Source organism: Cetorhinus maximus, chromosome 21 (assembly GCF_964194155.1).
Source record: "Cetorhinus maximus chromosome 21, sCetMax3.hap1.1, whole genome shotgun sequence".
Classification (NCBI taxonomy): Eukaryota; Metazoa; Chordata; class Chondrichthyes; order Lamniformes; family Cetorhinidae; genus Cetorhinus; species Cetorhinus maximus.
Window position 1 is genome coordinate 16,786,418 of NC_135899.1, and position 24,234 is coordinate 16,810,651.

Here is a 24,234-nt window from a genome sequence, read left to right on the forward strand (position 1 = left end):
TCAGACTCACCGCTGAAAACCATGACAGCCGAAATGTCCATCACCGTGAAGAAGGGAGAGAATTCGGGAGGTTTGTGGTTGGAAATCTTGACAGCTGCTCATGCAGGAATAACACTCACTCCTGGGAATTTATACAAAGCGGGGAGCTTGTTATTTCCCCCACTTCACTTCCTCACCCTCTTGTGCTTTTCTCTCTCTCTCCCACCCTCTGGAGAAATTATTTCCTGGACCACCCCTGGAAAGACTCCCCGGACCCCAGTTTGAGAATCACTGAACTGATTCATCTCAAACAAGCTGATGTCCCACCACCTTCCGCCTGTGGAGCAACATTACAGGCAGGAAGGTCACCGGGTTCCTGCAGTTCACAGCTCATTCTACCCTGTAAGTTCCTCTCTACAATTGAGCTTCTATTTGTTTCTTCTCTCCCCCTCCTTCTTTCCCCCAGCCCTACAGAGGTCCTCGCTGATCTTTCAGTTCCCAGTTCCCATACAGGGTTTATACCCGGAATGTTAACCTGGCTTCTCTCTCCACCTGTGACTGAGACCCACACCCATCAGTTTACAGCTGGCAGGAGGCAGGGAGCCGGTGTGAAATTATGGGATGGATCTGTTAGTGACCTTGAATCCCGCAGATTCTCAGCGGGGCCGAGTTTTTCCCGTCGTCATTCGGTCCCGGGCGGAAGATGGGAAAGATTCTCCCAGTGAAAGTGTGGGTGAAAGTGTGGAGATGGGACATGTTGTCCGCATTGTAAAATGACACCTGTCCACCCTCATAGTCCAGGAAAACCCCGATCTTCCGGGGATTCACACTCGGGGTGAGGGGGGTCCGTGAGGGGGAGGTGGCGGCAAAATAACCAAATCCGGGAAACAGCCCCACAACCCACAATCCGGACTCGGGGATCAGGGAGATTCCCCCTTTCCTGTTCACAGACTCTCGGGCCACTCCGAGCCCCCACCGAGTCTTCTCCCACACCTCCACCTCCCAGTAATGTCTCCCTGATGTGAATCCCTCTGATCCCAGGACACATTCCCAGGGATCAAACCTCTCCGGGGTGTCAGGGAGCGGCTGCCGTTTGTCTCCTTGTCTCACACTGGTCCGGTCCTCAGACAGGATGAGCCGGGGATTCGCTGTGTTCAGATCCAGAGTCAGAGAGGCTGGAGCTGGGGGAAAGTTAAAATAACACAGTCAGTGATTTAGAGAGAGGAGCTGGGGAGGGGGAGAGAGTGTGAGGAAGGAGCTCGGAGGGAGAGAGGAAGTGGGAGAGAGAGAGAGAGAGAGGGAGGCGGGGAGAGGAAGCGGGATAGAGAGAGAGAAGGAGGTGGGGAGAGAGAAAGAGAGAGGGGGAGAGGGAGCTGGAAAGAGATGGAGGCGGGGGGGAGGTGAAGTTGAGGAGAGAAAATGGCAGCAGAGGAGGGAGCAGGAACGTGGAGAGGGAGAGTGTGGGTGGACTGATGGAGAGGAAGAGGTGGCAGAGAGTGAGAGCAGGAGGGTTTGAGAACATGGGAGCAGGAGAGAGAGAGACCAGCATGACAGAGATTGGGAGAGTGGGTAAGAAAGAGAGGGTGGAGTAAAGAGAGCAGGGGATGGTAGGAAGTGTGTGGGGATGTGAGAGTGAGATGAAGGGGTAGAGAGTGCAGGGGGGCAGGGAGAGTGCGAGGATGAAAGTGAGATGGAGGGGTCTAGAGTGCAGGGTGGCTGGGAGAGAGGGTAGATGTGAGAGAGAGATGGAGGGGTAGAGAGTGCAGGGGGCAGGGAGAGTGAGATGGTGTGAGAGAGAGAACGAGATGGAGGGGTAGAGAGTGCAGGGGGGCAGGGAGAGTGTGATGGTGTGAGAGGCAGAACAAGATGGAGAGGTAGAGAGTGCAGGGGGCAGGGAGAGTTTAAAGGTGTGAGAGAGAGTGAGCAAGAACTGGAGGGTGAACGCAAATCGGGCAGAGTGAAAAAGAGAGAAGGGGAGGGCTTACAAGGGTGGGAGAGAGAATGTGAAGGTCTCAGAGAGAGTGGGAGACTGCTGAGAATGTGAACGAAAGCAGAACGGGGAGGGGCGAAAGTGCAGAAGAGGAAAGGGAGAGCGTGGGAGGAGGGGAGGGCTTGGGAGAGGTATAGCGGAATGATGAGGAAAGGGGGAAGGAGAGAGAGTGTCTGGATCGGTGGAAGAGAGGGCGAAATGGGCCTGACAGGGACAATGGGTGGGGAATGGAGGTAGAGGGCGGGAGGGACTGATATTAGATCGAGCAGGAGCATTGTTGAGAGGGTGAGTGCATGGCAGGAAGAGGGAGAGTGTGTGTGGAAGGGGAGAGAGAAAGATTGTGGGAAGGGCAGAGGTAATAATGAGAGCAGAAGTTACAGAGGCAAAGAGAAAGGGAGAGTGGGAGGTGAGTGAGAGAGTGTGGGGACAAGGGGAGTGAGAAAGTGTGGGTGGAGAGAAGGATGGGTGAGAAGAGGGAGAGCATAAGGACGGGAGAGCATGAGTGACAGGGTGTGGAAAGAGATAGTGACGCAGGGAGAGAGAGAGTATGAGAGAGGGAAGAGAGATTGTGAGAAGGAGAGCGGGAAGGGGAAAGATAAAGTTTGGGAGAAAGCGGGGAGGAAACAGCAGGCTGGAGAGAAAGAGAGCTGGAGAGAGTAGGTGGGGAGTGATACTTCTGCGAAACAGGTATGAAAGTGTCACCACACAGATTGTATACAATCTGATCCTGTAAGGTACCAAAGAAAATTAAATTACAAGAACGCTATGATTAGGAGCAGGGGTAGGCCATTCGGTCCCTCAAGCCTGCTCGACCATTCGACGAGATAATGGCTGATCTGATTGGATATATTCAATGACCCAGCCTCCACTGCTCACCGGGGAAGAGAATTCCAAACACTAACCACCCTCTGACAGAAAATAAATTCTCCTCATCTCAGTCTTAAATGGGAGACTCCTAATTTTAAAACTGCCCCCTAGTTCCAGATGTCTCTCCAAGGTAAATGTCCTCTTGGCACCCACCTTGTCAAATCCCCTCAGCGTCTTACACGTTTCAGTAAGATCACCTCTTATCCTTCTAAACTCCAATGAGTAAAGGCCAAACCTGTTCAACCTTTTATCATAAGATAATCCATTCATCCCAAGAATCAGTCGAGCAAATCTTCTCTGAACTGCGTCTTATGTAAGTATCTCATTTCTTAAGTAAGGAGAGCAAAATGGTACACAGACTTCAGATGCAGTCTCACTAAGATCCTGTACAGCTGTAGCAACAATTGCATAGTTTAATACTCGATTCCACTTGCAATAAACATGAACATTCCAGTTACCTTCCTAATCACTTGCTGTACCTGCAATTAATTTTTGTGATTCATGTACCAGATTGTCCAGATCCCTCTCTACTGTAGAGTTCTGCTGTCTCCCTTGGTACATTGCGAGGCCAGACCCCAAAATGTGTTACAGTCCCAGGCAAGACCCTCAAATTTAGTTATCATCTGCTTAGTGACCATTAACTTTTTTATGTTAGTCGACCAAATTTGAAATCCCAGTTGCTTACTAACAGGATAAATCCATAAGATTCCATGTTTTGAAACAAACAGAAGAATTTTACTAAACAAGAGTCAACAATGCAAACAGATAATATTATCTCTTATATTCTATCATAAAGAATTAACATGAGGTAAACATTAATTAACAGGAAAACTGCGGTCGAACACACCACAAACCACATGTTTAATGACAGACACGAGCAAGGCAAATCACATGAACCTGCTCATAATCTGCCCAAATGTCAATTATCACCATTAAAAACCCCCCAGAATAATGGAGGATCAAAGGACAAATATCAACAAGGAACTGCAACACAATATTTTTAGTTAAAAAAAAAGTACAAGAGAAATTAATGGGACTTAAAGGAGATAAATCCCCTGGACCTGATGATCTACATCCCAGAATGTTGAATGAGGTGGCTGTAGAGAAAGTCGGTGCATTGGTGGTCAACTTTCAAAATATGAGACACTCTGGAATTGTTCCTGCAGATTGGAAGGTGGCAAATGTAACCCCACTATTTAAGAAATGAGGAAGAGAGAAAACAGGGAATTACAGACCTGTTAGCCTAACATCAGTCGTAGGGGCAATGCTAGAGCCTAAAATAAAGGATGTGATAACAGGACACTTAGAAATAATGGGAAGCTTGGGCAGAATCAACATGGACTTGATGAAAGGGAAATCACGTTTAACAAACCCCTGTTGGAGTTTTTGGAGGATGTAACTACGAGAATAGGGAAGGGGTAACTGGAGGATGTCATTTATTCAGGTTTTCAGAAAGCTTTAGATACGGTCCCACACCAGAGGTTTGCAAACAAAATCAGAGCAAATGCAATTTGGTGGAATTTACTGGCATGGATTGAGAACTGGTTTATGAACAGAAAACACAGAGTAGAAATAAATTGGTCATTTCCAGGTGGACAGGCTGTGACTAGTGGGGTATCGCAAGGGTCAGTGCTTGGGCCCCAGATATTCACAATCCATATCAATGATTTGGATGTTGGGGTTAAATGTAATATTTCCAAGTTTGCAGATGGAAGTGTCAGTTGTGAGCAGGATGCAGAGATGATTGAAGGAGATTTGGAGAGGCTCAGTGAGTGGGTGAAACTGTGGCAGATGGAATTCAAGGTGGAGAAATGTGAGGAAATCCACTTTTGTGGGAAAAACCGAAATGTAGGGTATTTCTTAAATGGAGAGAGGCTGGGAAATGTTAAGCATAAAAGGGACTTATGTGTCCATGTTCATGAGTGGACAAAAATGTGGCAGATGGAATTCAAGGTGGAGAAATGTGAGGATATCCACTTTTGTGGGAAAAACCAAAATGTAGGGTATTTCTTAAATGGAGAGAGGCTGGGAAATGTCAAGCATAAAAGGGACTTTTGTGTCCATGTTCATGAGTCACTGAAAGCCGGTACAGCAAGGAATTTAGAAGGCAAATGCTATGTTGGCCTTTATTGCAAGATGATTTGGTTACAGGAGTAAAGGTGTCTTACTACAATTATATATAGCCTTGGTGAGACTGCATCTGGACTAATATGTGCAGCTTTGGTCTCCGAACATGAGGAAAGGTATATTTGCCATAGACTGAGTGTAATGAAGGTTCACAAATAAATTCCTGGAATGGAGGGATTGTCCTGAAGATGCAGAAAATTTGGATTTATTTTAAAGTGCCAGCTAGGACCAGCATCTAGGTTGCCAAAGCATACACAGACAATCACAGCCTTACATGAAAGCTAAAAACTTGTACAAAGGGTTCAGCTGTAAATTTGCAATTAGGAAATGGGAGACACACATGGGCAGGGACTCAGGATGACTCGATCAAGACATGGGGAAGGCCATTTAACACCGTCTGATAGCCTTGAACCACACCCAGTCAGCCCCTGTAAACCTTTTGTCTAGAACAAACGCACATGCTTTGTTCTCTCCCAAAAGGACAATGCCCAGTATCTGCACTGCAATTACTGTACAAGAACACAATGATCAGATTATTGTGCTGTGGCATTTGTCTAACTAGCACCATTAAGTTGTAACTGGTAGTAAAAAATATATTAACTGTGCTCAGTTGAATCTCGGTGGAGAAGCGCCTGGATTGCCCAGCGTTAGCTGCCCACATGTGTAATAAAGGAACCACTTGAATATTGCATCTGGACTCCGAGTGTTGAAATTTTGTACCAGTGTATTCCTCGGACCTTTCAGTCCTGTGAGCAAAGATTAAATAGACGGTTCCTTTGCTCTCTGGAGTTTAGAAAAATGAAAGGTGATCTCAGTCAAACATACAAAATTCTAACAGGACTTGACAGGATAAATGCAGAAAGGATGTTTCGCTGGTTGCGGTGGTGGGGCGGTCGAGAACCAGGGGACACAGTTTCAGATTAAGGGGCAGGTCATTTAAGGCCAAGATGAGGAGGAATTTCTTCACTCAGAGGGTGATGAATCTTTGTAAGTTTCTGTCCCAGACGGTTGTGGAGGCTCAGTCATTGGGTAAGCGCAAGACTGAGATGGATAGTTTTCTACATATTAAAAACATCAATGGATAAGGGGATAGAGCAGGAAAATGGTGTTGAAGTAGAGAATCAGCCATGATTTCATTGAATGCCAGAGGAAGGGCTGGACGATCTACTCCTGCCAAGAGCAGTTCTACTCCAGTATCTTGAAAGGGTTAAACAATTTTAGTTAGAATTGCCTGTTAGTAACAATAAAATATAAGCAGAACAGCAGAACGGGAGAATAGCAGATGTGTTTCAGACAGAAGAAGAAAGGAGATGGGCAAGGCAGGAGAACAAAGAACAAGTTCAGGGAGTGAGTGGGCATTGAAGTCAGGAGGCACAGACTCCTGGACAATCAGCAAGAGATGGTGGTCTTGCGAGGATGAGAACAATGTCGAGTGTCTGTACACACGGGAAATAAGTGACAAAAGCCGAAGGCCTCTTTAAGCATGTGATTGTGAATTGACAAGATTAGATTACGAGTCTGTGACAAATTGTGTATAAAAACAAGATTTCGCTGTAATCTGCACAGCTCGGTCTTGGACTGCCCAACGCTGTCTCTCCCTGCATACACTTGAATCACTAATGAAAGATCTTGGCCTGTACCTGCGTCTCCTGGTAGTTTGTAAGGCAAATTATAACATGCCGACAGCAGTTCCACTCCAGCATCTCAACACAGGCACGGTCCCAGCTCCTCAGCTGAGCTGCTGCACCAACTGCTGCTCCCAACTCTTTAAACTCAATACAAATGAACACAAATGGTTGTTAACTGACCTTTGAATTCTCCTGTTAACCTGTGATCTCCCAGCAGGGTTCAGCCCCCTTGCCCTGAGACAGGAACTGAATGTATCAACCCTTGGGACATTCTGAACCTTAAATGTTACAATCTCCAGACAACACAAAGGTTATTCCCACAGGTGTGAACTTACAATCGCTCCACACCGAAAATACACAGTCAGAACTCCAACAATATAGTTTTAATCATCCTCTCTATTAAAATAATACGTTGCCTTGATATTCTTCCTGCCAAGTGGACAAGTTGATGAATTTGGACATTATAATCCACCCGCTAAATTAACTATCAATTAATCTATCTAAATCCTTTTGTAGACTCTTCATGTGCTCTTAACAAGTTAAATTCTTAATATCTTTGTGTCATGAACAAATTTAACTACCATACATTCGGTCCCTTCATCCAAGTCATTGATATAGATTGTAAATAGTTGAGTTCCCAGCGCTCATCCCTGTGTCACTCCACTAGTTACAGCTCAGCAACCCAAACACAAGAGCGGGATTGGGAGAGAGAGAGAGAAAAAAACGTGTGAATATAGAGAGGGGAGAGGGAGGGGGAGGGGAGGGAGAAAGGGTGATGAAGGAGTGAAAGATTGGGAGGGGTAGGGGCGTGGTCAGTGAGTGGACAGAGTGGAGCCAGAGTTAGCTGGAGGGGACAGTGACAATGGTGGAAGGGGAGGGCTGAGATGGTGGAAGGGGGAGGGGAGAGAGGTTGGGAGGTGGAGCGGAGAGAGAGAATGGGATGGGGAGGGGAGAAAGAAAGCTGACGGGAAAGGAGGAGGGATTGCGAGGGACAGTGTGCGGGACAGGGAGGACAGGGAGAGTATCGGACCGAGATGAGGGAAGAAGTGCGGAATGGGGAGGGAAGACTGACTGGAGGTAAGTGAGTGAGAGAGGGGAAGGATGGGGAGTGGAGTATGTGTAGGAATGGGCGGAGGGAGAGAACAAAGGCAACGGGAAGGGAGGTGGCGGGGAGCAGGGGACCAGGAAAGTGAGATGAGAGAGAAAGCAGGAAGGAGGTTGTGAGGAAAATGTACAGGGTGGGGGTGGGGGGAGGCAGAGGGAGCATGGGAGCAAGAAATCGAGGAAGGGAGGACTGGGGGGGTGGGTAGAGGGAGTGGGTGGCGAGTATAGAGAGTGGAGGAGGGGAGAGAGCAGAGATGCGGGAGGAGCAAGTGCAGATTTGGGTGGGTGATATTGGGGAGACAGTGGGTGGTGAGCATAGAGTGTGAAGGAGCCAGGCAGCAGTGGGAGGGGGGTGGGCATTGTGTCATCCAGCGTGGACAGGAACATTGAGGAGCTGAGAAAAAGACTGCTGCCTCCCCCATCTCCATATTGTTATCAGGAAAATAAATGTGCTCAGCTTTTCACTGTCGCCCACATCCATGTCCAGGAAACCCAAGGCTCACGGCTTGAGTCTCAGGACATCCCAATTTTTGGAAAGACTCCAAAACAGCACCAACATTAGCAGATGGATGGCGCCTAACGCCTGTTTTCGTAACTGTCCTAGTCCCTTAAAAACATCCGAGCCCAATTATGAGTTGGACTAGATAACAGAATCTTCTCGCGCAGAAGGAGGCCATTCAGTCCATCGTACTTGTTCAGGCTGTCCAATTTAATCGTCTAGTCCAGCTTTTTGCCCAGAACCCTGCATATTAGTCCATTTGAGAATATGTTCAATTCATTTTTGAAAGTTCCTATGAAATCCACATTTTCAGACAATGAATTGCAGATCATGAACATAGTCTGTGAGATTTCATTTTTGCTCATTACCCCTCTAATTCTTTTGGTGATTATTTTAAATCTTAACCTTTAGTTACAGACACACTTACCAGAGTAAACAGATTCTCCTGATCTGCTCAATTAAGCCCTCATAATTGAAATTCCTGCATTAAATCTCCCTTTAAACTTCTCTGTTCTAGAGAAGCTTATCCAACTTATCCAACGTTACCAGCTTATCCAACTACCCTGTAAACTGAAGTCCCTCATCAGTGCTATTGTGCTGGTAAGTACCCCCTGCACCCTCTCCAAGGACTTGACATCCTTCCCAAAGTGTGGTGCCCAGAAATGCAGAAATTACTCCTCCAGAGGCCTATTTGAAGTGCTCATCGGTGCAAACACTGCACCTGAAACTGCTCCTTTCTATACCCGTGCACTTGCACATGAGGGACAAGTTCACTATCCTGATTTTCTAATCCAGAAGGTGATCAAGAGTCACCAACAGATGCTCCAAGGTGACATAGAGACACATGGGGTGAAATTTGTCATGGACGGTTGTGTGACTTGGACAACACTGAAGTAGCAGCTCGGAACACATTCCTCTCAATATCTGTATCCATTAACTCCGATGGAGATTGATATTGAGCACGATGTAAGCTGGGTTACTGATTTACTGTCTGATTTTCACATATTGCGTTAGAATCCAAACAAGGTTTACTCTTTCTGAAACTCTTTTTCAACTGTTTAAAAATAAAGACAGTTTTAACTAAACACACAGACATTTCAGGACATGTCATTGAGGTGATGGCTCACCAACAGGCACTCCGTCTACAGCAACTTTCATAGACAATGGCCTCTCTGGATATGTGTGAATAGCTTTCTTACTGCCTTTTCAAGATACAGATATTACATCCATAGCTGGCATACACCTGGAGATATCCACTGCTGAGAGCAGAAAATGACCACATGCAGGTGGAGGGATTCATAAGGCATGAAACACAATTGGATGACCCGAATCAAGTTATTAACTTATATATCAAGGGACCAGGGTCAGAAAGGGATATAAAGCCACAGCCACAAGGACAGCCAGGAAAGCGTGACGTGGTCAGTCACAGGAAGTCGTGCAGGAGAAGTCATTCAGCAGAGTGACCACGTGGGAATGGGCTCCGACATGCGGATCTCACTGAACAACTGGTGTTGGAAGTGTATATTATTGCATGTTTGGTTAATAAATGTTTTGAGGGGTTGTTTAGGTTGGGCCTGTACTCATTAGATCTCAGGGTCGGGAGAGCATGTGGCGGTGGATCAGAATAATGCCCAGTGGAATGAAGGGAGGTTCAAGGGTGACAGAGGGGAGTGGAAAGCTGATATTGGGTGGGTTAATGTGATGGGGGGAAGTTGGTGGGTGGCAGGGGGAAGGGTAGAAGTTGGTGGATGAAGTTTGGAAGGTGACACTCACCATTCTTCAAATCTGACGTTGACCACGCAGTTAGTCAGTAAGTAAGATGCCTCGAAGTGGGAGCAAGGTCTTTTTGGTGGGTGGTGATCAAGGTCGGCAGAAATGGCCGACGAAAGGAACACCCTAATAATTATGAGGTAACTGGATGTCATCCATGTTCAGTCGTGTTCTCCCCTCTATGGTGAAGCCTACACGTCAGCAGGTTTATGCCCATCTCATCACATCGAGATCCCAGCAAGGTATGGAGCTTCCTTTCATTCTGTCCATTCGCCATCAGCTGCAGTCAGAGGCAGGGATGAATGGAGAGCGAGGGGTGGAAGTCTCCAAGGAGCACGGGTGGTGGCCAACTCATGACTCCAAAAATCCATCCCCCCAGCTGAATGGTCATGCCTGACAAGGGCTCATGTGTTTAGTCTTTCTATGTTACCAAGGCAATGGTCTCTCTGTAGGGACTCGAGGGTAGTGGAGGGTATTAAAGGAACTATCTCGGTGATTGCCGGGCAGGATCCTCAGGGACAAGGGATACCCCCAGCAAAAATGACTGATGATGCCAGTTCACCACCCGCAGAGTACTGCTGAGGAGATACAATGATGGCTATACCCCCACCAGGTCCCTGACTGAGCAGGTGATTGAGCTCCTAAAGATGAGGTTCAGATGTTTGGATGGCTCAGGCAGTGCTTTCCCATACTGAGAATGTCTCAGATCATCATTGTCTGCTGCACCCTGCACAGCCTCGTGATACAAAAGGGGGATGTGTTGCCTGAGCGAGACATGGGGAAACAAAATGTCTGCTCCGATGAGAAGGACAATGAAGGGGATGGGAGGGCCAGGATGTGGCCAAACCACATGCAGAGGCTATAGCTGGAATATGATGTGGTAGACAGGCCCATACCAATCTGATAGTTACCAGATTCCAGGCAGAGTAAGCTTCCGGGACATTTGTTGAACTTTTTGGTTTTCTATCCTTTGGAGGCTGGAAGGCCCCAGCACCTTCTTGTTTACTGACCATAGGTTTCTCAAATGTACCTTTATTTATGAGAGCAGAATTAAATTGCAGTAGTGACATCTTCCCTGCAGTTGGTTTGAGCCTTGCATGTGCTCAACTATAATAAAATGCTGAACCCTGGCGCCAAATGCGCTTATTAGGATCTGCACCATCTCCTGCAACCTCAGGCACCTGTAAGTAGAATTGTGATTTCAGCAATGCACTGACAACGTCCTGAACACGACAGATTGGAAGGAATGTCAAATCTAAACTTTCCAGAGATGCACTATCCTGATTGGGCATTCTGAATACACTTGTGTGTCACTGACTGAAAGCTGACGCATTGGTCCCAAGTGAAGCCCTAGATGGGTCCATTATTAAAGAAGTTCAAGGCGGGGGTGACCTTCAACGCCACCAGCATTGGATTCCCTCCAAGCCCTTGTGGCCGCAGCTCATTGTGGAGAAGCTGGCAGATAGATCCCGGGATCTACGAAGCCACCTCCAGCATTGCCTTTCACCCATTTGTGGATAAGAGCACCGCCTGTGATACACCTGTGGTCAGGCCAATGGCCGCCATCTTGACTTCCCTGAGGCCGGTTCTTGCTAACCCTGACACCTGCTCTCAAAGGGGAGCCGACCTAGCAGAGAGCTCTTTCAACCATAACCAGACAGGGAGGAGCAACATGAGAACGTTTGACCCCTATAAATCGCTGCTCCATGCATATTGATGAGAGATTATCATGTTCCTGCCCCCCCCCCCGGTCACCACTCACACATCATAATCGCATATCCCTTGACATGTTTATCATGCCAACAAGTTTAGGGGTTACTTTGTAGTCCACTCACTGAGTGCCTCACCTGCACTATGCTTTGCTGAGGTGGAAGGCCCCTGACCCTCCAGTCACAGAGACCCCTACAAGTCTGAGTCTCAGATGGACTTTCGCTTAAGTGGAAGACCGTGATCTGTCATTGTTGCACCCACAGTCAAGGAAAACTTCTTTCCTGCATGGACCCTGCACAGGACAGTTAAAGCTGCTGATCATTCACATGGATCTCCTCACAGTCCTCAGCACAGGTCCAATCGACACTCCCTCTCCTCGTGCTCTAAACAAGCAACGATCCTTCAATGATATCCAATGCACTTTGGTTAGACACATGGCAGCATGATATCATCGCAATAACAGAAACCTGGCATACGGAGGGGCGAAAATTGCAGATTACCATCCCTGGATATAGAGTTTTCAGGCAGGGTAGAGAGGGGGATAAAAAAGGTGTGGGTATAGCATTATCGGTTAAAGAATCAATGACAGCTGAAAGGAGGGATGACATCCAAAATGAAGCATCATATAAGGCCCTATGGGTGGAGCTCAGAAAGAAAAAAGGGGCAGGCTCACTACTAGGAGTGTACTCAGGCCCCCAAATGGTGGAATGGGACAAATATGTAGGCAAATTTCTAAGTGCAAAAACAATAGGATGGCAATATGTGGAGGCTTTAGCTACCCTAATATGAATTGGGATGCAAACAGTGTGAAGGGCACGGAGGGCACAAAATTCTTGAACTGCATTCAAGAGAACTTTCTTAGCCAGCACATAACAAGCCCAACGTGAGGGGGCGCAATTCTAGATTTAGTCTTAGCAAATGAACCTGGGCAAGTGGATGAAGTAGCAGTGGGTGACCATTTTGAAGATACTGACCATAAGACAGTTAGATTTAACACCATTATGGAAAAGGGCAAATAGAAAGCAGGGATAAAAGTTCTAAATTGGGGGGAGACAAATTTTACAAAGCTGAGAGGTTAATTGGCGAAAGTGGATTGGGTAGAGTTATTAGATGGGAAAATGTTGTCAAATCAGTGGGGGTTATTCAAAAGCAAGATTCTATGGGCACAGTGGAGACATGTCCCCATAAAACGAATGGTAATACTGACAAATCTAGAGCCCCCAGGTTACACAGAAGCAGACAGGTCAAGATGAAGCAAAAAAAGAAGTCTCATGGCAGTCACAAAAAGCAAGTCTAGAGGAGTATAGAAAGTACATGGGTGAAGTAAATATGTAAATTAGGAAAGCAAAGCGAGGATTTGCAAAAATGTTGGCAGGTAAAATCATATAAAACCCTAAGGAGATTTGCCAGTACATTAAGAGCAAAAGAATAACTAGAGGAAGGGTAGGGCCTATCAGAGATGTACATGGTAACCTGTGCGTTGATACTGAGGACGTGGGCAGGGTTCTCAATGCGTACTTTGTCTCAGTCTTCACTAAAGAGAGGGATGATGCAAACATTCTAGTTCAAGAGGAGTAGTGTGAAATATTAGATAAAATAAGTATAGTGAGAGAGGAAGTAATGGAGGAACTGACATCCTTGAACGTGGATGTATAACCAGGACCACATGGATTGTATCCCGGGTTGTTAAAAGAAGCCAGGGAGGAAATAATGGATGCCCTGAGGATTATGTTCCAATCCTCACTAGAGACAGGTGAGGTACCAGATGGTTGGAGGTCTTTGAACATTGTACCATTATTTAAAAAGGTTGTGAGGGATTGGCAAGAAAATGATAGGCTGGTCAGCCTGACTTCAGTTGTGGGCAAATTATTGGAATCAATTCTGAGAGGCAGGATAAAGTGTCACTTAGAAAGGCATTGATTGATCTGGGATAGCCAGCATGGTTTTGTAGGGAAAGATCATGTCTTACTAACTTAATCGAAATTTTTGAGGAACCAACAAGGAGGATTGATGAGGGTAGTGGAGCAGACATTGTCCACGTGGATTTTAGTGATGCATTTGACAAGGTCCCACATGGCAGACTGGTCAGGAAAGTGAGATCATATGGGTCACAGGGAAGGAGGCGAGTTGGATCCAAAATTGGCTCAGCAACAGGAAACAAAAGGTCATGGTCGATAGATATTTTTGCAAATGGAAAATGGTTTCCAGTGGTGATTGACAGGGCTCAGTGTTGGAGTCCTTGCTGCTTGTTGCATATATTCATGGTTTGGGCGTAAATGTGGGAGGTATGATTGGGAAATTTGCTGATGACACAAACATTTTCCCTGTAGTTGGAAGTGAAGAGGGTAGCTGTTATCTCCAGAATTATATCAATGGTTTTGTTGAGTGGAAAAATTGAATTCAATCCGGATAAGTGTGAGTGATGCATTTGAGGTGGGGCTGAGGAAGTGAGAGACGTTGACGTGCATGCCGCATATCCTGGAAGGTGGCAGTACAAGTGGGTACAGTGGTCTAGAAAGCATATGGAATGCTTTTCTTTATTGGATGAGGTATTTAAGTCCAAGGCAAGAACGTTGTGATGGAACTGTATCAGATGCTGGTTACCACAGGGCACAGATTTACAGTGAATGGTAAAAGGATTAGAGGGGAAATGAGGAAAATATTTTGCGCCCAGAGGGTGATGGGCATCTGGAAGTCTTGGCCTGGTTGGTGATTTAGGCTGAAATACTCAACTCATTTGAAAGGTACCTGGATCTGCACCTGAAGTGTTGTAAACTGCACAGCTATGTACCAGGAGCTGGAAATTGGGATTAAAATGAGCGGCTAGTTTCTTTTTTCTTTGGCTGGTGCAGGCACAATGGCCTGAATGGCCTCTTACTGTGCCGTAACTTTTCTATCATTCTATGGTTGCAAACCTTTTATGTGAGGCCTACTGCCACCTTTGATAATGGAGATAAAGTAGACGGGCACACCACCAAAATCTCCATGTGCGGTCGACAAAGGATTTAGGCAAATGCACAAACATCTCTTTAATATTACACCCAAATCCCTCTTGCAGTCAAGAATAATGTGCAGCCTCTGATTTTCTACTGTTAAGAAGACAGCGTAGAGCTTCAGTCTCTTAGCCTTAAAACTGCATCCGTGCCACTCACATAGCAGATTTAACACTGATTGAGTACTCGTGGCAACCACCACATCTCACATCAGGGCAACAGCTGCAGGAGAAACAAAAACCTTGATGATCCATCTTGGTCTCCTTCCAACGTTACCAATGTCATAGATGCCAGTCTTCAGCTGAGGCAACTGACTGCACATGATCACAAGTAAGGGATGAACTCACTGGATACAGCAAAGGCAATGGACACTAACAACATCCCAGCTGTAGTACTGAAGATTTTAACTCTGAAATTAGTGACACAAATTGTTCCAGTCGACTTACAACACAGCCATCTGCTCGACAATGTGGGAAATTGCCCAAGTATATCCTGCCGACAAAAAGCAGGACAAATACAATGCAGACAATCAATGGTCCAACAGCCTACTCTCAATCTTCAGGCAAGTTGTAGAATGTGATGTTGACAATGCCATCAAGTGGCACTAACACAGCAATAAAATGCTTATAATCCTCTGTTTGCGTTCCACCAGAGCCACTTGAAATCGAATCAGTTAGATAAAAATGAAATAAAGATGGACAGGTGATGTGTTGCAGTTGCAGCAGGTGGGGACCAGAGGCTACCCGTCTGATTCACGGCAAACACATCTGCAGTAAGTGTCTGCAGCTTGAGGAACCTCAGCTCCGAGCTGATCCACTGGAATCCGTGATTTGGACAGTGCAATGCACTGGAGAGGGGTAAAGTTACCAGCACATTTTGTTCCAGGAGGCAGTGACACCCTTAGGCATTCCGATTTGTTCAGTGGTCAGGGAAAGGGAAGAAAGTCAGGTTAGAAAGTCCAGCCTTTGCAATTGCCCAACAGATTCAAAGCCCTTGCACCTCATGTGGACGAGAGCATGAATGCAGGGAGGATGAGCAAACTGACTATGGCACAGTGGTGCAGGAAGCTATCCAAATGCAAAAAGGAATGTCATTGTAGTAGGGGACAGGTTAGTTAGGGGGATAGAAACTCTTCACTTCAGTCAAGTGCATGCATTCCAAAGGCTGTGTTGCATGTCCTGTGCCAGAGTCAAAGTAATCCTCTCAGGACTGGCGAGGAACTTGGAGTGGGAGGAAAAGCATCCAGTTGTTATAGTCCCCGTGGATACTTATATTGATAGGACTAAGAAAGAGGTTCTACTGAGAGAGTATGTGCAGTTAGGCACTAAATTCAAAGGTAATAATCTCTGCCTGAGGCATCAGCTGATTGGCATGGAGTGAATACGATCAGAGAATTGGATGTGTGGCTCAAAGATTGGTGTTGGAAAAATGTGTTTCAATTCATGGGGCACTGGCACCAACGCTGGGGAAAAAGTGAGTGAAACTATTAGAATGGCCTTCACTTGAACCACGCTGGAACCAGTGTCCTGGCAAATTGTACAACTAGGTCTGTGGAGAGGACTTTAACCTAAAGAGTGGGGGAGGGGGAGGAATTGTTCATGTGTGGAGAGGTTTTGAACATCCATGAAGGCCCTGCCTTTTCAACTTCACCCCACACCTGAGGTGTGGTGACCCTCAGGTTAAACTCACCACCAGTCATCTATCTCTAATGAGAGCGCAGCCAATGGTCCTCTGGGACAATGTTGACTTTCACTTCACAGTTTTCATTTCCTTACTTAAGGGAGTTATATTTATGTCTTCGAAGCAGTTCAGGGAAGGTTCGCTAGGCTGATTCCTGGATGAAGGAGTTGTCTGATGAAGAAAGTTTGAGACATTTAACCCTATACTCTTGAAGTTTAGAAAAATTAGAGGTGATCTTAGTGAAACATATGTGATTCTGAGGGAGCTTAATAGTGTTGATAGTGGGAGGATGATTCCTCTTGTGGGGGTATCTAGAAGCAGTGGACATGGTTTATAAATCAGGGGTCTGTCTCCCTTTTGAGATAGAGATGAGAAGGAATTTCTTCTCTTTGAGGGATGTTAGCTTTTGGAATTCTGTTCCACAGACAGCAATGGAGACCAGGCTGTTGTATAGACTCAGGGCTGAATTAGACAGATTTTTGAATGACAGTGGAGTTAAGGGCTATAGGGAACAGGGAAAAAGGGCAGTTAAAGCCACAGTTAAATGAGCCATGATCTTATCAAATGGCGGGACAGGTTTAATGGGCCAAAAGGCCTCCTGCTGCTCCTATTTCTTATAATCTTATGATGATCATACGACCACAACCCCTCACTGGAGGAACGTTGGATTTCCTGTTTCCCCCACGCCCCTGGAACTTTGAAGCTCATTTATTTCCTTCACAACTGGAATTATAGTTAGGAAAATTAATATAAAAGTTTTACCAGGGTCAATGGAATTGATCATTTCCCTCCAAGCTCTGTACTGTAAAGGTCCTATGTACTTTCCGAAAGACAGGGCTGCAACATCTGCTACTGAGAGTTTCGGAGTGTCATCACTAATCCTGTAAATATTAAAGAATTAATGCTATAAATTCATCCCATTTGAGCATTTTAGACATGATTTAAATGGTGAAGCTACCCCAAAATGCATATCTTTCAGCATTTTTCATATTAGAACAAATGTGATAGAAAGTGAAATTTCTCTCTATAACTGAGCAAAAGATAACTTGGAAATGCAAGGGCAGAGGATGGAAACACTCATGTCCTGCTAAGGCCCACAGCCTGATAACAAATTAGTTGCTTGTATATCACAGATCACAGGAGAAGATAAACATTTAGCCTGTCCACTTGCTCTATTACAAACAAAGCTTGTAGAATAAAAGCAAAGGCTGAAAACATCAACCCAACTCTCCGAGACACCTGCGCTCCTCTACTTCTGGCCAATTGAATATCCCTGATTTTAATCACTTCACCATTGGCAGCTGGACCTTCATCTGCCGAGGCCCTGAGCTCTGAAATTCCTTCTCTAAACCTTTCTGCCTCTCTATTTCTCTTTCTTCCTTTAAGGCATTTTAAAATGTACCTCATCTTTGGTATTAATATCTCCTTGTGGTTTGGTGCAAATATTCCTTTATATCTTAAAACACGTTTCTGCTGTTGCGTTGATCTTTTTCATTCATTCACATGGTGTGGGCTTCGCTGGATAGCCCAGCATTTATTTCCAATCACTAACTGTCCCTTTAGAAGGTGGTTGTGAGCTGCCTTCTTGAACCCCTGCAGTCCAAGTGGTCTAGGTACACCCACAGTGCTGTAAGAGAGGGCGTTCCAGGAATTTGATCCAGTGGCAGTGAAGGAATAATGATATAGTTCTAAGTCAGGATGGTGAGTGGCTTGGAGGGGAGCTTCCAATTAGTGGTGCTCCCACTCATCTTCTGCACGTGTCTTTCTAGATGGTAGCAGTCATGGATTTGGAAGGTGTTGTCTAAGGAGGCATGGTGAGTTCCTGCAGTGCATCTATTAGATGGTACACACTGCTGCCACTGTTCGTTGGTGGTGGAGAGAGTTAATGATTGTGGATGGGGTGTCAGTCAAGTGGGCTGCATTGTCCTGGATGATGTCAAACTTTTTGAATGTTAGCGGAGCCGCACTCATCCAGGCAAATGGAAAGTTCTTCATGCTCCTGAAATGTGGCTCGTAGGTGATGGGCAGGCTGAGTTACTCATCGCAGGATTCCTAGCCTCTGACCTGTGCTTATAGCCATTGTATTTATATGGTTAGTCCAGTTCAGTTTGTGCTCAATGGTATCCCTCAGGATGTTGATAGTGGGGGATTCTGTAATGGTAATAGCAAGCGACGGAATATCAAGTGGCGATGGTTAGATTCTCTCATGTTGGCGATAGCCATTGCCTGGCACTTGTGTGGGGAAAATGTTACTCGCCAGTTGTCAGCCCAAGCCTGGATATTGTTTAGGTCTTGCTGCATTTGGACATGGAGTGCTTCAGTATCTGAGGAGTAACAAATGGTGCTGAACATAATGCAATCATCAGCGAAAGTCCCCACTTCTGACCACTTATGATGGACGGAAGGTCAATGATGAAGCAGTTGAAGATGGTTGGGCATAAGACAGTGCCCTGAAGAACTCCTACAGTGATTTCCTGGAAATGAGATAATTGACCTCCAACAACCACTAGCATCTTCTTTTGAGATAGTTATGACTCGAACCAGTGGAGAGTTTTCCTCCGATTACTATTGACTCCAGTTTTGCTAGGGTTCCTTGATGCCACACTCGGTCAAATTATGTAATGTTCAGTCACTCTCACCTCAGCTCTGGAGTTCAGCTCTGCTGTCCATGCTTGAACCAAGATTAAAATGAGGTCAGGAGCTGAGCAACCCTGGCAGAACCCAAACTGAGCGTCAGTGAGAAGGTTATTGCTTAGTAAGTGCCATTTGATAGCAATGTTGAAGACCCCTTCCGTCACTTCACTGATGATCGAGAGTAGACCTACGAGGCAGTACTTGGCCAGGTTAGATTTGTCCTGCTTTTTGTGTACATGATATACCTGAGCAATTTTCCACATTGCCGGGTACATGTCAGTTGTACTGGAACAGCTTCGCTAGGGGTGCGATAAATCCTGGAGCACAAGCCTTTAGTACTATGGCCAGAATATTGTCAAGCCCCATGGCCTTTGCAGTATCCAGTGCCTTCAGCCATTTCTTAATATTACGTGGAGTGAATCAAATTGGCTGAAGACAGGCATCGGTGATGCTGCGGACTTCTGGAGAAGGGCGAGATGGGTCATCCACTGGGCACATCTTGCTGAAGATGGTTGCAAATACTTCAGCCTTAATCGTTTGCACTGATGCGCTGGGCTCCCCATCATTGAGGGTGGGGTATTTGTGGACTCTTCTCCTTACGTTAGTCGATTAATTGTCCACCGCCATGCAACGCTGGATGTAGCAGGACTGCAAAGCTTTGATCTGATCCATTGGTTGTGAGATCACTTATCTCTGTCTATCCATTGCTGCTTCCGCTGTTTGACATGCAAGGAGCCCTGGGTTGTAGCTTCACCATGTTGACACCTCATTTTTAGGCATGCATAGTCCTGCTTCCGGCATGCCCTCTTGCACTCTTATTCAACCAGGGTTAATTCCCTGCCTTGGAGATAATAGTCGAGTGCAGGATATGCTGAGCCATAAGGTCGCAGAGTGTGGTTTAGTACAAATCTGCTGCTGCTGATGGCCAACAGCGCCTCATGGATGCCCAGTTTTGAATGAGGGTATCATCAATCTGAAGGCAGGAGTTCATCTCCACAAGGACTGTGCAGTGGTCCCTCCTACTGCTGCAGTCATAAACAGATGCATGTGCGGTAGGCAGATTGGTGAGGATGAGATCAAGTACGTTTTTATCCTCTTGTTGGTTACCTCATCACCTGCCACATACCCAGTCTAGCAGCTATGTCCTTTGGGACATAGCCAGCTCGGCCAGTAGTGGCGCTTTATGAAAAAATCATTCATGAGATGTGGGCATCGCTGGCTAGGCCAGCATTTACTGCCCATCACTAATTGCCCTTGAAAAGTTGGTGGTGAGCTGACTTCTTGAACTGCTGCATGCCATGTGGTGTAGGTACAGCCACAGTGCTGTTAGGGAGGGAGTTGCATTAACGAGTCACTCTTGGTGATGGTCATTGAAGTGCCCGATCCAGTGTGTATCCTGCACCCTTGCCACTCTCGGTGCTTCTTCCAAGTGGCGTTCAACATGGAAGAGTACTGATTCATCAGCCAAAGAGTATGTGAGGGAGGGGTGGGGGGAGGGTGTTGGCAAACGGGTTGCTACGTGGTCATCATCAGTATGTTTCCTTGCCCATATTTCACCCGATGCCATGAAACTTCATCGGGTTCTGAGTCGATGTTAAGTACTCCCAGGGCAACTCCCTCCAAATTTTATACCACAGTGCCGCCACCTCTGCTGGGTCTGTCTTCTCGGTGTTAAGGATACAGGTCAAAGTTCTACACTGGAATCAAAACAAAACCTGTTCCCACTTAACATGTGACTGTCTCGGTTTGGTCAGGAGCCTTGCAGGGACATGGATGGTCGACACCATGGAAACATGGACGGTGTGGCTCTCTCGGGGTCAGTCGGAAGGCCACAGCCGCACTAACAGCAGTCTGCAGCCTGCAAGTGAGCACTTCAGGACTGCATGGCATCTTACAATTTAATACAATCATGCGGACCAGTTATAAGAAATCTAATTTAACATCTGCAATAAAACATGTCAACACAATAAAAGACTAGTGCTTAAACCATAAGCAGAGTTATTGTCGCCCGATGAACGGCACTTTAATGTTGCGATTGTAAGTAGAAAAGAAATTCATAACAAAACCTTTCTGAGTTATTTTACCAAATTGTGCAGAGTTTCAGCAGAAAACATGTCCTACCTTCTCTTCCGACAAGCTTCCTCCTGAAATAAATGAATCACGAACAGTGAGGAGAACAGTGACAGATTTAGAATCATAGAAAGTTTACGGCACAGAAAGAGGCCAGTCGGCCCATCCTGTCTGCGCCAGATGAAAAACAAGCCACCCAGCCTCATCGCACTTTGCATCATTTGATCCCCAGTCCTGCAGTTTACAGCACTTGATGTCAATATCCAGAAAGCTTTTAAATGAGCTGAGGGTTTATGCCTCTACTACTCTTACAGGCAGTGAGTTCCAGATCCCATAACCGTCTGGGTGTAAAGGTTTTTCATCATCTTCCCTCTCATCTTTCTATGCACTTTAAATCTGTGCCCCCTGGTCACTGACCTCTCTGCTAAGTAAATAGGCCCTTCCCCACCCACTCTATCAGGCCCCTCACAATTCGGTATATCTCAAATCTCCTCTCAGTCTCCTCTGTCCCAGGGAGAACAACCCTAGCCTTTCCAATCTTTCCTCATAGCTGCAATTTTCTAGTCCTAGTAACATCCTTGTAAATCTCCTCTGTAATCTCTCTAATTCAATTACTTTTCTGTTAAGAGGTACCCAGAACCGCACACATTTCAGGAGGACATAAACAGGGCGGCTGGTGAAATGAGCAGACTCAGAGCATGTTAGATTCAACACGGAAGTGTAAAGTGGTGCATTTTGGCAGGAAGGTTGTGGAGAGTCAAATATATTGGAACTCAACATCAGTCCCGCTCACAGACACAGTGACTCTCACACACCGTACCAGACACACCCACACACTCACAACATGAACTGGAACTGGATTACAATGGGCGGTCCAGGTGAAAATTAAACTTGGCAACGCGGAAATAATCACAAAGCAAGTGTGAAGATCAAGAAAACTGATTCTCTGGAGGTTACAGGTATTCTCGGGAATCTGCAGACAATGTGGAAGCCGATTATTTCGGGGAGACCGCAGAAATGTGCTTAACTCAGTTTTTATTTATTCAGTAAATTCGATATTTATTCCACAGTTATCAGTTATTTTGTGACTGTGTGAAGTTTCATTGAACTGACCCGCAATATATTCCCTCACCTTTAAAAATATCAACTCGACCTTTTGCTCCGTCTGTTTCTGCAACTTTGAGAGCTTCTCTTCAATAGAATTTAAATTCTCTTCAATCTCTCGAAGGTTTTTCTCCATTCTTTCTAGAATCCTCTCCTCTTCTTCCCTGAGATCTCTGAGTAGTCGCTGCTCTTTCTCAGTGAGAATCTGATGCATTTTAGTGAACTCGGATGTGATGTGGGTCTGCAGACTGCTCGACCGTTCCTACCAAATGAAATGTGAAACATAATTAATGTCCCGCGATAAAGGGAGCAAAACTGACCGAGATCCCAGAAAACCAGCACAGGGAGACCTTACCCTGACTTCGGAAATCTTCCGCTTCTGTTTCTGTTCCGTTTCTAGAACCGCCGATTTCTTCTGTGTGAGAGAATCTAAGGAAGATTTCAGCTGACCCTGGGATTGGGAGAGAAAATCACAGATTTGAAGTGTTAGACCATGAAAATATGATAAAACTATCAACTTAGAAAATATATCCCCTTTTACCTTGTAGATTTCAACAGCTTCTTTAATTGGTAGGAAGCGGTGCTCTCTGTGTTCCCGCGAATCTCTACAAATCACACAGATCAATTTCTTGTCAGTTTCACAAAACAGCTTCAGTTCTTCCTGGTGTTTCTCACAGTGAAGTTTGCTTTCCTTCTCTTTCAGATCCAGCTTTAATTTTCGAACTTTCTCGGCCAGATTCGCTAAGGCCCGATTCGCCCTGAGGTTTCTTTCCGGAAACTCCTCTCTACATTCCGGGCAGGAGTTTTTCTCCTTCTTTTCCCAACACTGGGTGATACAGGAGCGGCAGAAGTTGTGTCCACACTGCAGTGTAACCGGATCAGTGAAGAAATCAAGGCCAATGGAACAAATTGCCTCCTCGGTCAAACTCTGGACCTGTTCTCTGAAAGCCATGTTCACACTCAGCACTTCCTGATTCAAACCGCTTTCAGTTTCGATGTTGCTGCCGCACACCCTCAGTACAGCTTATTTCTTATAACGTTCACTTCGATCCTCAGGCAATTATTATTCCTTCGTAGTCTAAGTCCTCGCGACTTTCACACAGGACAGTAAACATAACACGCCCAGTCTAAAGGGGGAAAAGCAGAGTTGAAGAACTGAGGGGAATAATTGAAACCTGTCGAGGGCGGGTTGGGCTCCAGGGAATGTTGACAGTGGAGAGAAAGAGAGAGAGAGGGAGGGAGAGAGGAGGGGGGAAATCGGTGGAATCGAGATTCCATTGCACTTCTCTCCAGTCTGAACTCGCTGCCGATTACAAACCCTCTGGTGAAACAAGGTGTGAGATCCAGATCCTTAAAATGCGTTCCTGATTGCAGTCGCTCACACTAAGGCAAAAAGTACCATAACTTCAAGAAAGCATATCGAGAGATAGATACAGAGAATTTAGAGGGTTCGACCTGTCAAGTTACTTTATATTTAATAAAAGAAAATCTTATGTTTTAATAGCGCCTTTCTCAGCCGCTGGACGCCCCAACGCGCTTTGAAGCAGAGGAAGTACTTTAGAAGGGAAGTCACTGGTGTCACGTTGGAAAATACATCAGTCAACATGAGAACAAGTCTGAGTTCTGTACCGAAGCATCTGGAATGAGACGCGATCCCACCACTTTCTGATTCAGAGGTAAATAAGCTACCAACGAGCCACAGCTGACAGATGGCACTAAAATTAGATATTTTTCACTTGTTTCCGGAATGTTTCTTTGCAGCAGTGTGGAGAGATGAAGCAGCGGATTTACTGGCGAGGGGGTCTCCTCCCAGGTAACTCTGTAGCACAGGCCTCTGTACTTCATGGATCCTTCCCAGGGACACCTCAACTGATGCAGGAAAGCTTTGGGGTGACTTATTTACCCCATACATTTGACAGTATTGAACATTGGATTTTAATGTCACTGTCTGGGTGTTAAACAGCTCCTGTGTGGGGCACAGAAATGACAATCTGGCCTGGGGGACATGAACACCCCTTACACAGCCCACCGGAATTTACTGACATTCATTTCAACGGAGGGAAAACCTGGGAAGTTCCT

At 45.9% G+C, this 24,234-nt stretch overlaps 1 protein-coding gene across 1 annotated transcript; it reads right to left on the reverse strand.

Annotated features, from left to right (window-relative positions):
• Positions 1–250: 250 nt before the first annotated feature.
• On the reverse strand, positions 251–23,137 carry LOC144695340 (zinc-binding protein A33-like). The gene is made up of 6 exons (XM_078566239.1): positions 22,697–23,137; positions 22,511–22,606; positions 22,184–22,417; positions 21,103–21,125; positions 17,110–17,228; positions 251–1,160 (listed from the first exon to the last, which is right to left on the reverse strand). Exons 1-6 carry the CDS (start codon positions 23,105–23,107, stop codon positions 610–612), a joined length of 1,434 nt encoding a protein of 477 aa, XP_078422365.1. The 5' UTR covers positions 23,108–23,137; the 3' UTR covers positions 251–609.
• Positions 23,138–24,234: the final 1,097 nt, after the last annotated feature.

Bases quoted from the DNA above. Each gene is read 5' to 3' on its own strand.
- LOC144695340 (XM_078566239.1), bottom strand. From the start codon at position 23,107: ATGGCTTTCAGAGAACAGGTCCAGAGTTTGACCGAGGAGGCAATTTGT. The intron at 22,418-22,510 runs GTAAGGTCTCCC...TTCATTTGGTAG, and splicing joins GGAAGATTTCCGAAGTCAGG to GAACGGTCGAGCAGTCTGCA. The intron at 17,229-21,102 runs GTAGGACATGTT...TAATATTTACAG, and splicing joins GAAGCTTGTCGGAAGAGAAG to GATTAGTGATGACACTCCGA.